Source organism: Cibotium barometz, chromosome 13 (assembly GCF_041138505.1).
Source record: "Cibotium barometz isolate CiBa-2024 chromosome 13, ASM4113850v1, whole genome shotgun sequence".
Lineage (NCBI taxonomy): Eukaryota > Viridiplantae > Streptophyta > Polypodiopsida > Cyatheales > Cibotiaceae > Cibotium > Cibotium barometz.
The window spans coordinates 15,174,766-15,189,726 of record NC_141058.1 but is presented as its reverse complement, the minus strand read 5'-3'; the positions used below and the strand labels follow the sequence as shown (position 1 = coordinate 15,189,726).

The 14,961-nt window shown below is 41.1% G+C and overlaps 1 protein-coding gene across 2 annotated transcripts; it reads right to left on the bottom strand.

Annotated features, from left to right (window-relative positions):
- Window positions 1-4,464: 4,464 nt before the first annotated feature.
- Window positions 4,465-12,758, bottom strand: NSN1 (GTP-binding family protein). 2 transcript variants are annotated; one of them, XM_086807212.1, is made up of 9 exons: window positions 12,630-12,758; window positions 12,308-12,549; window positions 11,561-11,693; window positions 11,296-11,469; window positions 9,228-9,439; window positions 8,775-9,039; window positions 5,520-5,699; window positions 5,196-5,410; window positions 4,465-4,996 (listed from the first exon to the last, which is right to left on the bottom strand). In XM_086807212.1, the coding sequence occupies exons 1-9, from the start codon at window positions 12,646-12,648 to the stop codon at window positions 4,688-4,690; spliced, it is 1,749 nt and encodes a 582-aa protein (XP_086663338.1). In that variant the 5' UTR covers window positions 12,649-12,758; the 3' UTR covers window positions 4,465-4,687. The 2 variants fall into 2 exon arrangements, with proteins under 2 accessions (XP_086663338.1, XP_086663339.1); XM_086807213.1 differs by having other exon boundaries at window positions 4,839-5,058; window positions 12,630-12,756.
- Between the last annotated feature and the right edge of the window lie 2,203 nt (window positions 12,759-14,961).

Genomic DNA, 14,961 nt, shown 5'->3' with positions numbered 1-14,961 from the left:
TGCTCCTACCTCTCTGTGTGGTGTTTGATGGATGCAAGAAGAAGGTGCACTCCATTTACAGAAATTGAAAAGCTTAATGAAGGAAAAACTCAAAAATGATGAAAAAGATAAAAGACAAATCACCTATTTATAGCTAATGGGATCACAAGCGGCTAGGCATTTATGCAGGAGTGAAATGTGGCAACATCCCATTGGCATGGTTATGCATGTCGTGTTCATGCCGACTATTCTCACTCTCACTAATCATGGCGGTGAGAAGCACGTCCAAGTAAATATATCAAACAGGAAAAATCCAAGCACAGCCAGTTATGTCACATCATGGGGGCTCTAGATTTTATGATTTTGTCTCCTTTTCCTTGGCATGATTTTGCAGGGTTAAGAATCACGCCCATGATTCTTGCAAAATCACGACAATTGGAATTGATATTTATGGGCTTGTGAGATCTTAGAGGGGCTGATTATGTATTATGGGTTTCATATATGGATTTTGCCAAATTTTGTGTGACATGATTTTATAATGCTTGAGTGATGCATTTCTCCCAAGTTTGAATGGAGAGGCTTCTAGAGGGTTGTTTGTAGTGTTAGAACTTAGCATGTTAGTCCACCACCATTGGATCTGGTTTTGTGACTGTGATGTTTTGCAATCACGTCATGTGTCATTCTCCTGATTTGGTGTTGCAAGTTCTTCCTGACTTATTTTGCTTCTTTGAAATTGGCCCGACTTTTAATTGGCTAAACCCCAGCATATCTGGATGAAACTCTTGATGTAGAGGGGGTCTGCTGGTATAGCACTCGTAGTTCATCCTTGGAACATAGCAACTCTTGCTCCATCCATTGAATCAGCCATCCCATAGAATCTATAGCAAGTTCTTGTGGATACGTCCTATTTGGAGACGTGTTCTTGTGTGTCTACTACAATAGCTTTGCCCTTGGGGCAAGGAATCGTGCAATTCTCCTGTTTTATCCCAGTTTGGTGTGACGTTGGGTTGGGAAGTTTCTTGTGGCTTTTGTTCATGTTCTTATGGCTTCCCAGTCACAACTTCACTGGGCACCTGTTTACGTCACCGTTCCCACATAACCTTGACCTCTTGGCCAAGATTAGTGATGTTTGGTTCCACACCTTCTTTGTTACTTCGCTTTGAGTGTTTGTTGTCTTGTCAGGGACCCATTGTTTCTTTTGTTGTGTGCCCGTTGGCCAGCCGGCTTTGGTGTAGTAGTAATGGGTTTTGGTAGTCAATGGTGGCAAGGTTCTTATAATTTTGGTAATAGTAGTAATGGGTTTTGGTAGTCAATGGCAAGGTTCTTATAGTTTTGACTTGCCTTCATAGCCCCTTTGCTTAGGTACCCAAATCTGTGTATTTCTTTTGCAGTATCCTTGTGTCTTCAACACCCGTTTGGGGACCCAATATTTGTGAACATGAGGCTTCTAGCGAAGTTGCTCAGATAGCCTTTACCTAAGGATATTATAGGGAGAGGCCCCACATGAGTTGCTCTACCCATTTAAAGAATAGCTTCCGTGTACAAATATATAGGAGGTAGGGTCCCTCACATCTAGTATCAAAGCTGAGATAAAAACCCAGATTATCTAGTACCGTCATACTTAGGTGCCCCACTAGACTACTCCCGATGATCTTGGGTTTGACTATAAGAAGTCATTATCCATGAAGGAAGGTTGGGATTCTAAGGTAACCCTTGTCTTATGGTCGCATTTCGAGAGAAGGGGCTTTAGCAGCAGTGGAAAGACCTTGTGGCCCTCCTATTTGGCCTTTGCTTTTAGGCATTTTTTGTTGTCCTGTGGTGGATGACATCAGAGAATTGCCTTGGCATGTCACTTTGAGCAGCTTTACTTTTTTACATGGCCCTCTTATAAAATTACCTTGAGAAAGCGTGAAGAGTTCTAAAAATCTTATGATTCACGTAAGAATTTTATGAAATTTGGTAAGAAACCAACATTTTCGAATTCTTGGGGCTTAGTCTCTCAAATGAATCATACATGTTTTGTCACTTCCCGTGATTTTATGAGAGAAAAATAATTTTGATTATGAGGGTTGATGATTGGTAGTAACAACTTACAATTTCTTCCCGATGTGGAAAAGGGACTAGGGACTAATTGTATGTTTGCAATACCCTTGAGATGAGCAACAGCTTTGATTCAAATTTGTCGTGTGGCTATGTAACGGATGACTATAAACTGCCCATTATTAAATAGAGTAAACTGCCCATTATTAAATAGAGTATACACACAGTAATACATAAGCACAATTGAAAAGAACTTAAATGTGATAACATCATCTTGTCTGTTTGCACATTATGCCCACCCAATTTAAGCATTTCTTTGTTGAAAAGTGTCTACCAAGTCTGTTTCCAGAGAAAGCTTGGAATGTCGAGGGGAAAAATGAATTAGGATGTGATTTTTATTTGTTGGGGATATTGTGAGAGGATTTTTTAAGCCACACTTTAAAGTGTAGGAGAGGCAGGGGGCCATGGGGTATTGAAACTGCGCACCCAGCTTCAAAGCTAGACTACTCCCCTGCCCCTTGTAAGAGAAAAAAATTGAATAAGCAGAAGTGTAGTTTAGACTCTATAGTATGTATTGTAGTTTCACCTGAAATTTTTTGGGGCTTTTTTGAAATGTGCAGATTTAGGGTCTTGAACTGTCTAGAATTCAGATTTAGAGTCTTGAACTGTGTAGAATACAGATTTAGGGTCTTGAAATGTGTAGAGACCAGATTTAGGGTCCCTAAACCAGTTGTAGGACACACTTCAAAGTATGAAGTTTGGTCTACCCAATTTTGGGGATTCTTTTAAGTTTGAAAATTTGGTTTTTTTTACAGAATACAGGTTCCAACTTCCAACTCCAGGCAACATGAACAAGGGAAGACCTAAAAGCCTCGAATGGGCACATGTGACTATCAAGAAACCTACCGGCAAGGGTATGTATGGCTGCAAATACAGATTTAGGGTCTTGAAATGTGTAGAGTCCAGATTTAGGGTCCCTAAACCAGTTGTAGGACAAACTTCAAAGTATGAAGTTCAGTCTACCCAGTTTTGGGGATACGGAATACAAGTTCCAACTTCCGACTCCCAGTTTTGGGGATACGGAATACAAGTTCCAACTTCCGACTCCAAGCGACACGAACAGGGGAAGACCTAAAAGCCTCGAATGGGCCTTGTGACTATCAAGAAACCTACTGGCAAGGGTATGTATGGCTGCAAATACAGATTTAGGGTCTTGAAATGTGTAGAGTCCAGCTTTAGGGTCCCTAAACCAGTTGTAGGACAAACTTCAAAGTATGAAGTTTGGTCTACCCAATTTTGGGGATTTTTTTAAGTCTGAAAATTTGGTTTTTTAAGCAGAATACAGGTTCCAACTTCCAACTCCAGGAGACACGAACAGGGGAAGACCTAAAAGCCTCGAATGGGCACATGTGACTATCAAGAAACCTACTGGCAAGGGTATGTATGGCTGCAAATGCAAGTACTATGGGCATGAGTAGAATGGAGGGGCATTGCGTATTAAGGGTCCATATCTTATGTATTACTGGCCATGTTGTTGGCAAATGCACTAGTGCCTCCCAAGCTGCAAAGGATGCATGTAGGAGATTGAATGTGGGCTTGATACACAGAGAAATTGATGCCGATATCGCGAATTTGGGTGAAACAAGTGGCTCCTCTTAATTAGCAAGGATGCAATTGCTACAACCAAGAGACAAAAATCTCTAAGAGTAAACCAAATGCAAAGAAGATTGGCAAACTCATGGCACTTGCAAGCTCGAAAGATTGCAACAATGGGTGTCACCAGGTTTTTGTTTTTTTTATGCAGAGGGCATTCCACACCTTTCGAGGTGAAAAGCCCTTACTTTCTTGATATGGTAAGGGCCATTGGAGCTGTTGGATCCAGCTTCCAACTTATGAGGCACTCAATGTCAAAGAATTACAGGATGACATCAAATGTGTGGACAGAGATTTGTTGGGGGTGCATCACAGCTAGAGGGTATCAACAAAGAGAAAGATGATGAAAGGTTGATCACTATAAAAAAAATTCAAGAGCCTTGACAAGATGTGAGGACATCGTGGTGGGAGATGCAACCACTAATGCTCAAGTGAATGTCGACATTGAAGAGCTAGAGGATAATGACATGATGATGATGATGATGATGATGGTGCTGCTTCTCCCTGTCATGAGGTAGAAGAGGATGAAGAATTAGAATAGAGTCATGATTCATTACTTCATGACTTTATGTCTGGGCTTGACTTTGTGCGTGGATTCTGGACGCCAAAGTCTGATTATCTAGTGTCTACTTTCTACTATCTTAGTTTCATATCTAGTTTGTTGGGATTTGTTTTCCCTAACCTTTTCCTGTTTCCCAGGTAATCCCTTTATACTAGATTATGTTTAGTTTTTATCCTCCTAGAAAATTAAACCCTCGGTTACACCAGGAGCCTTTCTGCAAGTCCACAATATGATGGATTCTTTCATCCGCTAACATGTGTTTCCGCAAGGATACACTTGAACTGCAGGAAAACCAAAGCAGTGGAAGACAGAGAACAGCTAGCAAAAGAAATTCCCCATTTGGATGATGTGTCTCAAATCAACCTTTCTGAACAAAGCTTGCAAGACTCTGCTAAAAGCCAAAATCTCAGCAAAAAATCATTTCCTTATGCAAAAATTAGTAGGTTAAGCTGATCATTGTACTCCAGCCATTAACTCCACATCACTGTCTCCCTTCTCTTCCTCTTTGTAATCGACCTCAAAATCATAATCACTACCACTGTTATTCCTGTCAATATTTTTTATAGCCTTTTTTCTGCGCTTCCTTTCTGCCCGGGCTAAACGAGGGTTCAGAATACCCTGAGAATTATAAAGCTTTTCATTTTGGGTTGAGGCAGCACCACATACTTTAGTAGCTAGACACTCTGATGTGTCCATATCACTAGCCGCTTTTCCAAAAGTGTCTGGTTGTTCATGTTCTTCATCACTTTGCTCTTCCTCCATCTGGAGAAACACCAGACACCTGATTTATTTGAGATGCTAGTTGGACCATTTGTACATCGACACTGATGATTAAAAAATTTATTTGTTAACAATCTCACATGACTTCATAAATTTTTTTCTTTAAGGTACGCATTGTGATATGATCTCATGTTAATTTGCAAATACAAAAAAAAAATGAAAAATATCAAGCAAGCATCACCTTCAATTCAGGTATTTCCATTGTTACTGGAACATTTGCAGGCAGCTCCATATGCACACTTTCTATCAGTAATGGCAAGCTGGCAATGACCGTTGAGCTCTCATTTCTGTATACATCCTCAATGTTGAATTCTTTGCTAAATTCTGAAACTATAGCAGTGTCCACCTGCTCATGCTGGGCACGCACTGGAGGCAGACTGTAATGAGGAATCTTCCCTGAAAAGACAGAAAAAATAGCAGTTTAGACAAACACGTCAGCCAAACTGAGAATCTCAACTTTCAAAGGGACGATATTTATAATGACTCAGTATAAAAATGTGGCTACCTTCATTCCAATCTTTAAGGACAAGTTTAGCAGCTGCAACGAGGTCCATCACGCCTCCTTTCTTCAGCTTCCCACGAACATGGGCCACTTGTTGCAGGAATTCATCTGGTGACTGAAAGCTTGGGATTCTATAGATAGACATCATTTTCTCATGAGGACATAGTCTGAGAATCTCTTTGACTGCGATTCAAAAACACTCAGTTAAAATATTTTGAAGTGCATAGACCTCAAAATCAAGTGGCAGTAAAATAAACAAGTGCAAAAGAAGATGCACATGAGAAAAAGTTGGCAGAAGAGCATACGTCCAAAATCCAACAGTACATCACTAGGCTCTTCTTGACATTTGCTAGTTTAGAATCCATTTAAAATATCATTTCTTTGATGCAATAGCTCCTCTCATGGTCCTCCTAGGCATCTCACCCACCCTATAACCGACTCATATAATGCCATGATCCCCCAAATCATGTCTGATGGTACCCCCAAATCCTGGAGTCTCTGTAGTAGTCTGGCTCAAGGCACTGTATCAAATGCTTTGCGGAAATCCACAAAGCAACAGTAAACCTGTTGGTGTCATGCTCTGGCCTCTTCTATGATGGCTCGGAGGGTGAAGATGTGATCCAAAGTAGAGAATGACCTGCCGAAGCCTGCCTGCCCTGATGGTCTGTGCCCATGTCTCTCTACTAGTGTGTTGAGCTCAAGCTCAAGTACTGTAGAGAGAGAGAGAGAGAGAGAGAGAGAGAGAGAGAGAGAATGTAACAATGCTCTAGAGAGATGATATTGCACAACTCAAATGATATGATGATAATACTTCAAATCAAGTACATGCTTTTTTAGGTTTAGACCATATCTTTTGACTCACATATAAGCCTATGACACATGGCAAGATTAGGCTGTAATTAGCGACATTAGTCACAAATCGTAACACACCAGGACACATCATGCACCTTGCTCCACTTTTGATCATGTCCATCCGTAGGCTGTGCTCCAAATCCACCGGTTTGGTCTCCAACAGTACCTCTACTAAAGCTTGTCACTAAGCACAATGGCCCTACAATAGTACACTTCTAGCAACTACACTTAGTGGATCATCATTGGTTGTGAGAGCATCCTCTAGAAGCTCCACCAGACCTGGGAGCTGTTATGAACTTATGTACGGGAGACAACACTCTCGGCCCTGGCTGTTCTTCAACCCGTTGTGACTCCACTCTTGGTACCTGGCTACCTTACTAGCCATATACAACTTAACCAACAATTTAACAATCGCCACTGCTCGGACATTTCCCTATTTTCACACGTTAGTGGGATCTAGAGGGCACCAAGATGCCTTAAGTGGTTGTGGATGTACAAGCTATGGGAATGGGGGATTTATCGCCAGCATAGTTGTCTCCATACGACGTACGACAGCATATCGTACAGTACGATACCGTACAGACTTGTGTGGATTTTTTTGAGAAAAAAAATTGAAAAAAAATTCCAAAAAAATATTTTTTGGGGAGTAATGATCTTGTTTTTGCTTGTCTATGGCTATTTGAGCTTTCCTCTGTACTATGATGCTTCCCTCCTTTTTAAAATACTCCATATCTCGAAATTGGAAATACCTACGTTTATAAGTAATTCTTTTAAAACAAACGATGAGGTTCCAGTAGTTCTTCCTCCACTCTTGCAAATGAGCACGCTCCGATTGCCTTGTCACAGGAGCTTAGAGAGCTCGAGTTTGATGACGAGGGCAACATCCTTAGCGAGGTGACTTCTGCAAGCGCACCAATAGACACTCTTCTGATGGAGTAATCCTAGCGAGAGCTCTGATTTTGATAGTGATCACTTCTCCATCTAGATTCTAGCCCCAACCCCCTAGTCTCCCTTTTTTGTGCACCACTTTCTGTACTTCCTACTACGGTTACATGCGCCTAGAGCGCCTTGCATTGTATGACTTAGGCTTTAGCCTAACATCTGTGTGTTTTCAACTTGGTTTTAATGGAATTTTGGTTTGAGTCGTGTGACAACTTGTCTTCACTTTGAAATTGAAAATACTAAAGTTTGTAAGTTTTTTTTTTAAAGATCGTACGATAAGAAAAAAATTTATATATTTTCCCGTACGGTATCGTACCTGACAACTATGACCGCTAGTACAAGAACCACGACTCCGGGAACCTCGTCATGGCGCCTCAAACAGGACCATGAACAAAGAAATGGACATCTGAGGCCAAGACTTGCATGAGAAGCAATCCTGGCAAGCCTTGAAGATTTGGGGAAGAAATTGGTATGGAAACACATTCTTATATGGCGGTCCACATCCTTTGCTGTTGAAGGCCAAACTAGTTATTATATCGTCACCCTGTATTTGAAAGAATTCACACTCACTGACAAGTAATGAGTTGGGCCCCTCGTTTTTTAAGGGGTTCACATCCTTGGGTCTGATTTGGGTGCCCACAACACGGAAAAGGCCAAGAAAATGAGTCATGGGCTGCTTCAACCAGATGGTCGACTTTCTACATCTTTCCAAACACATGGATTGGGTTGTTATGTATGGAAATATCAATTTTAAAGGTAAAAGTGGCATCACTTTTCATTATCGCCAGCCTATTGCAGCTCGTTTTTTAATCAACGCCAACCTCTACACTGATATGCACCCCCCTTCGTCACCCTCAAACTACCCGTACCAACCATACCTGCTGTCCGTACTGCCTGTACCAAGCATAACTGCTGTCTGTAGTATGTACAGGTGCCTCTGTTCTGCTGATCCTGCTATACGATCTGCTCTTGCAGATGTCACTGTTGTACGGCTGACATCATTGTACCTGCTATAGCTGTGTTGTACCTGCTGTACTGACTGTACCAAATGCTCTAACTACTGAACTTGGGCCAACACATGCTCTTATTTTTCTAAAATATGGGCTGATGTTAAATTGTAGAACATGATTCTTATCGGCTTGACATACGAGTGTTTTTTGCGGATATTAAAGGTACCCATTTTGTGTGGATGATATCATTGTTTCAAGCTAAGTTTTTTCTATTGTACATTTCTGTTATGAAGGCCTATGAGTATGGAGAAGATCAATGCGCCCATATTTCATTCTCAGTTTATGTGGCTGTATTTTATGTCTAGTACACATTAATTGTCGAAGAGTGCGAACATCCCCAGTCCACCGGACAGCTTCAACAATAGTCAATCATACCGCAAACATATTAAAAATTACTTAATACTGAACGCTATCCTACAATCCAAAATTTGATACATAGTCAATTGTACCCTACCAGGACCAAGAGGATCCTCCAGATTCTCAACTCGTTTGCTGTTCCGTAACACTGCAGCTTGTTCATTCTCACTTGCCTTGGCCATGACCACTCCCGGACAATCAAGCAGCTTCACGTGCTTATCTAGCTGAACCTCCTGCAGCACTTTTGTTATGCCTGGTGTAGCCCCTACATTCACAGCCCTTGTTCTTTTCATGCTGTTGATCAGACTGCTTTTACCAACATTCGGAAGACCGATAACCCCAACAGTAATAGCTGTCTTTAACTGCCAAAAGCACATTAGAAGTTAAAGTCTAAGCCATTATTTTGGGTATTAAATTAGTTTTCACATGCTGAAACTCGACTAAGGGCTGCACTCGTATAAGTAAGCATCTGCATCGTTCAGGTGCTGAAATGTGCTTAAGTGCTAAGCTATTGTTTGAACATTAAACAGCACTAATCTGATTTTCTTACCTTGTTGTTCCTGGAGTAATTCTTGAGAAGCTGAAGTAAAGTTTCCGCTCCAAGACATTCACTGGTAGACGAACTCTCATTAGCAGCCTTTGACCTCCGCTTCTGACCAAGATGAGCCCTCTGCTGTTGTGTGCTGCACTTGAAGGCCACTGTGGGTAGCTCCTCTCTCAAATATTTCAGCCATTTCTCCGCGACTTCTCTTGGAATTAAATCTATACAAAGAAATGGACAGACGTTGACTTTTATGGCTATAAGCATACCAAAGTCATACGAACATGCTTTGCATTATTTATGATTCAAGAACTGCAGCTAGCCAAAGCATGCATTAGTGTACAATTGTTTGAGGGGCATAGCATCATAAGGCCATATGAACCTGAACTTACGAATGATTTTAAAAGAAAGAAAAGAATCACTAAAAACAAACAAAATCAAAAATAGGAAAGCTTTATGTAGACACCCAAGAAGAAATAATAATAACAACTTGCAAAACTAGACAAATACATAACTAAATCACACCCACACACAAATTCTTTACTTCACTAAAACAAAACAAGCAAAGACAAGAATACAAAAAGTGGCGAACTTCACCTCAAAAATTGTCCGACCATGAAGTAAAAGATCATCAACTCCATCATACATAGCATGGACTAGGTGCTACGACATCCCTACTCACGTCATCAACGCCCAAGAGTAGGTGCAAGTTTACATACAAAAAAATTTGCCCCAACCAAGAGGGCACAATTTTTATACGGAGACCAACAAGCTAAGTTTCTATCACTTCTCCAGAGGTGACAGGCAAACCTTGCTGATCTCTTCACCTAACCTCTTCCTCCAGATACTATTGATCAGCTCCTTACCCATATGGGAGAGTCAAACCCCTATACTAGAGCTGAGAAGAGGTGTTGGACATGAAATCTCCAGCTCTCTTTTACTCCAATTTATGCCCCTTTTTTTATTCGATGCCATTAGGGATTTTTTCCATATTTTTCCACTATTTTATAGCTTATTTTTAGGCACTTTTGCTACAGTCATGTGCCTTTTGCTACTAGCCGATTGCTCTCCATGAGATGTAAAAGCATGGCCATTGTGCCTTCATAATTCATTCAATACTTTTCAGTTTCTGGGTCAAGTGTTGGATCTCTCTTGGCTATCTACTCTCTCGTGTGATCTCTATTTGCTTCCGCTTCATATTCACATATTCTCACACTAATAAATTAAACCGGCTGCTCTACCACAGGTATACGCAGATCTCAACTTTCTTAAGCCAGCCCATATTTTCCTACAGCAGGAAGCCACAGCCATTTGCAGCTCAGCCTCCGTCTCAGTTCTGCCTTTACAATCCTGAAAGCAGAAGAGAAACCAGTGGAGCTTCATCTGATGATATTTTTTAGCTTCCTGGCAAATAGTAAAATAAATTCTCTCTGATAAAATGTTTATGTGAACAAAATGTGTTCCTTTTTCAGACAGCGAGGATGGTTTGTCTGATAACCTTTAAAAATCTTCATTGACTGGACAGATCAAATCTACTCTCTAAATGAGAACCGGCTGGTGAGAAAAATCACCACTCAATATGCAAACAAATGGCCAGAAGAATGACAAGGCAAACCTACTGATTCTCACACAATCCAAAAGCCATCCTACATTTGTGGGGGCCTAGTTATTATAGACTATAATTTGTGAGACGCATATAAAAAAGGTTTAGAAATGGACAGACCCAGCCAAGAAAAAAACACTACAAGAGTCAAACCATGACACAACTGTGCCACAGTGTTCTATAAGATGAAAACCAAACTCGAGTATAAAAAGGTTGGAAAAAATAGATACATGCAATAAAGCATGCTCCGTTGATGTCCTAAATTACACAGCAAGAAAGACAGGGAAAATTGCCAGTTTACGAGGAGATTGAAAATGAGTGAGGGTAATTTAATTTATTGCTTGCCCAAGGGTAAAGCCCCTAAGTCAGAATGTCAGCCACAGCTCAATAATTCAAACTTTAGCTTATATACAGAACCGAGCACACAAATGCACATGTTTCGATTTCAAGTACTTAACAAAAGGCAGAACGTACCGATCTTGTTCAGCAATAAAACCAAATGCTTCGTGGGACCAGACTTCACTACAAGCCTTTCCACATCTTTACACCTGCTTCCCAGTGGATCTCGGGCATCCAAAACTTCAATTATGACATCTGAGGCCTCTATCACCTTAAGCAACTCTTTATAGAAAGACCGTTGGGACCCATCTGTAACAAACATTTAACTCTAAATAAATGATAGTCAAATCCATTGCACTAATTGCTTTGAAGCTTACATAGTTGGAAAATCGGTACTTACCTCGAGTGGTCGAGTTTTCCTTCCCAGACCTGCTCTGCTTTTCAAACTCTAAAGTTCGGTTAGCAGCAGTTCGGGCCAAGTCAGTGAGGCCACGATCTTCTTCATCAATCAAACCAAGCTTCCGTTTTTCAGCCTGATCAAAGAACCTCATGAATGATGGGACTTCATTAGTGAGGACAAAAAGGGCAGAATGAAACTCTAAAATCTTTCTATTTATGATGGCACTGATGAGAGCACAACCCTTGTCCAAGGTTGGAGAAGAGGACCCTGATTCTTAAAATGATCAAAGAATGGCCCTGGTGGATTGATAACCCAAACATACAAGTTCCATTGGCTAAGCATGAAGTCTAGTGAGGAAAACTGTTAACCTTGCACACTCAAGTGACTAGTACCTTCACGCTCCTTGTTTGTGGATGCCAGTTCTGGATTATTGTGCCATTGTGACTGATACCAAACTATGGGAGTGTGCACACCTCTGGAGAGAGACAATTTAAGCGACTGTCACACCCTCCCTTCTCGCATGTGAATGCCAGACCCTCGCTTCTCATGTATGGATGCCAGGTAAGGTCTGCTAATACAGTGCCAAGAATTGAAACTAGTTCGTTGTGACCGAACCAAACTATGTGTGCATGACTCAGTTAGACAACCTTCACAATGGAGTGGTGGGAAAAATAACGAAAGGGGGTAAAAATGTAATCAGCCACTACAGTCCGTTGTAAAAAGGAGCATGAAACCCTAGAAGCTCACCCTTTCTTTCTTAGCCTGTTTCTTGAGCTCCATTTCCTCGAGAGCACGGGCACGCCGGGCCTCGAGGGCCTGCAGCTCCTGCTCTTTGAAAGGCCATGCGTTGGGGATACCTGGATCCTTCTCCACGGGCTTCTTGCGCTTGCCAAGCTTCTTGGCCTCCTTGGCTTTCTTTTTGTGGTGCTCCTTCACCTTCTTCAGGATCTTGTACTTCTTACGCAAAGGCACGCGCTTGCTCTTGCTCTCTGAAGGAAACCACAGCACTATTAGAAGGACACACACTTGAAATGAGAAGAACACAGACAAGAGCCATGCGTGGGCTTACTTTTGCTCTTCTTCACCATGGCTGCCAAACCAGCGTTGAGGAAGAAGTCTTCACATTTCAATAATATTGGTATATGTATAATGTATAACTAGGGCTCAAGGCTTGTAACCTTTTCACATGTGGCCGGTCAATAGGACGAGGACACATTACGTATATACTTGCAGATTTGCAAACTCAAGAACTTCTCTTCTATAACGCAATTACCAATGTATTCAAGGGCAAGATAAGTGTGTTCTTTATTTTTCTTTAGTTTCGTTATTTAACCTCATGTGTGTGAGGGTCGTCACACAACGGACTTACCAAATGAGTTCTCGAAGGAGCTTCACCATTCTTGTGGCAAAGGCTATTGCTCAAGGGATTCTCCCACACTCGTTGTCACACAAAGGTGGCTACAGGCATTGTAGTAGTGCATCCGGAGTAGCCATGGTGTGGTCAGAGAAGGCTCCAACCGCAATTCCCAATGCCTACACTCACAAGAAGAGAAGGGAAGAGGCCACGAGATCTAGAAGAGGTCATTGGCTTTACAAATCCTAAACAATGGCATGCCCACATGGACTCACAAAAACTTACAAGGGAGAAGTAGAGTGGATAAAACACTCAATTCTATTGCATGATTGGGAAGTTGAGAGTTAAATGAGTAATTAGCTTTTATGTTTCATAAGCTTTTTCTCACGAGGTTTCCCAAGAGTAAGTAATTGAGGATGCCCATTGCTAGTTTTAGCTGTTTTACATAGTCTTGGCCTTATTTGCTAGTTTCCTCATGATACAAGCTTGACGCTTAAGATGAGTAAACATCCTTACATGCTTACAACAAGGCAAAGACTCTTTTACAATATAATCATGATATGATGAAGATGTCCTTAACGTGATTATTGATTATAGAGCCATGTTAACCAAGGTGGTTAACATATCCCCCTTCACATCCTTGTGATGTATTATCCATGGGGAGTGATGATAATGTCAGGAACGATGTTGCAATAGGAGAAGTTGTAACACAATTGGCATTTGTCGCTCTAAAAGAGATGGGATGGGATGCTACTGGTGCAGAAAAGAAGTTATTAGGAGCAAGGTTTATGGATTATTACTAAGAGATTGCTCACGCATTGATCTATTGGAAGGTAGGCAATGATTGAGAAAAAGTTGATGCTTTATGCATTTCAAGTACTCACTTCCTTTTGAGAAGATTCTCTCTCTCTCTCTCTCTCTCTCTCTCTCTCTCTCTCTCACACACACACACACACACTAAATGCTTCTTTGTGTTCTGTTATATTTTGCGTCTTGGAGACTTATGAGGAACATAGATTCTAATTTTTGGAGCAATCAACAATGCTCTTATTAGGATAGAAAAGGTTAATATGCAATGTTAGTGAATGTGAAGTTAGAAGCGAAAAAAAAAAAGAAAAAAGGTTAGTAAAAACAAGTGATAAGGGGGATTCTAGAGAAGCAAAGATGGAACCTTCAAAACAAGAATGGGAGTTATCATTTCTAACGTGGCTTTTAGTTGTAGATAGTGGTGCTCCTTGGCTGGAGATGTTAATAATCTTCCATGTTGGCATTGGTTTGACCTTGCTGTAGTTAATTGTAGCATTATATGGTAGTGATGTGTGTGAACACACTTAGGCGGGGCACTTTTTCCCTCACTAGGGGTTTTTTCCCTCGTGCGTATGTACACCCTCTTATCTACTCATTTTGGGATGTGTTCTTATCTTTTGTATCTAGCACACATTTGTTCATTCTAATCTAGTGAGTTTGCGTGCTCTCAAGCTTCTCTATCTTGTGTGTGTGCATTGTTACAACCCTAACCCTAATTCCAACAATTGGTATCAGAGCTAGCTTCCTTGACACTTAATCTAGTAGTCTACCTCCCTCCTCTCACGACCCTATTTTTTTTGTCTCCGATTGAGATACCCTCTTAGGAGCAGAAGGTATATATTGTAGTGTGCTATATATGAAGTATACAACATTTTCGGGGTCCGCGGCGTGATTCGGGTACGTTTTGGGCACCGTAAGGTTTCTGTAGACGTTTTGGAGAGGCGTCATTTTGGATTGGTTCTGCTCGATTTTGGGTGTTCAGGCTATGTAGCAGCAAAGATTTAGTGTGCAGCAGCATCTACAGTGTCTTCAATAACATTGACCCCATCGTACTTTCACCAATAACACTCTATTCTCTACTCTGTGTTATTTTTCATACACTTTGCAAGTGATTCAGTCAATTGGCAACCATCCAGCATTGCATTCAGTGAATACTGAGTACTTGCAGTGTGTTGAAAGATTTTGCATTTGGTAAAAAGTCATGGCTGGCAGTATGTTGTCTATTGACGACAAACTTGAT

Bases quoted from the DNA above. Each gene is read 5' to 3' on its own strand.
- NSN1 (XM_086807212.1), bottom strand. The intron at 9,440-11,295 runs GTACGTTCTGCC...TTCTTTGTATAG, and splicing joins TTTATTGCTGAACAAGATCG to ATTTAATTCCAAGAGAAGTC. The intron at 4,997-5,195 runs GTGATGCTTGCT...GTGTTTCTCCAG, and splicing joins TGGAAATACCTGAATTGAAG to ATGGAGGAAGAGCAAAGTGA.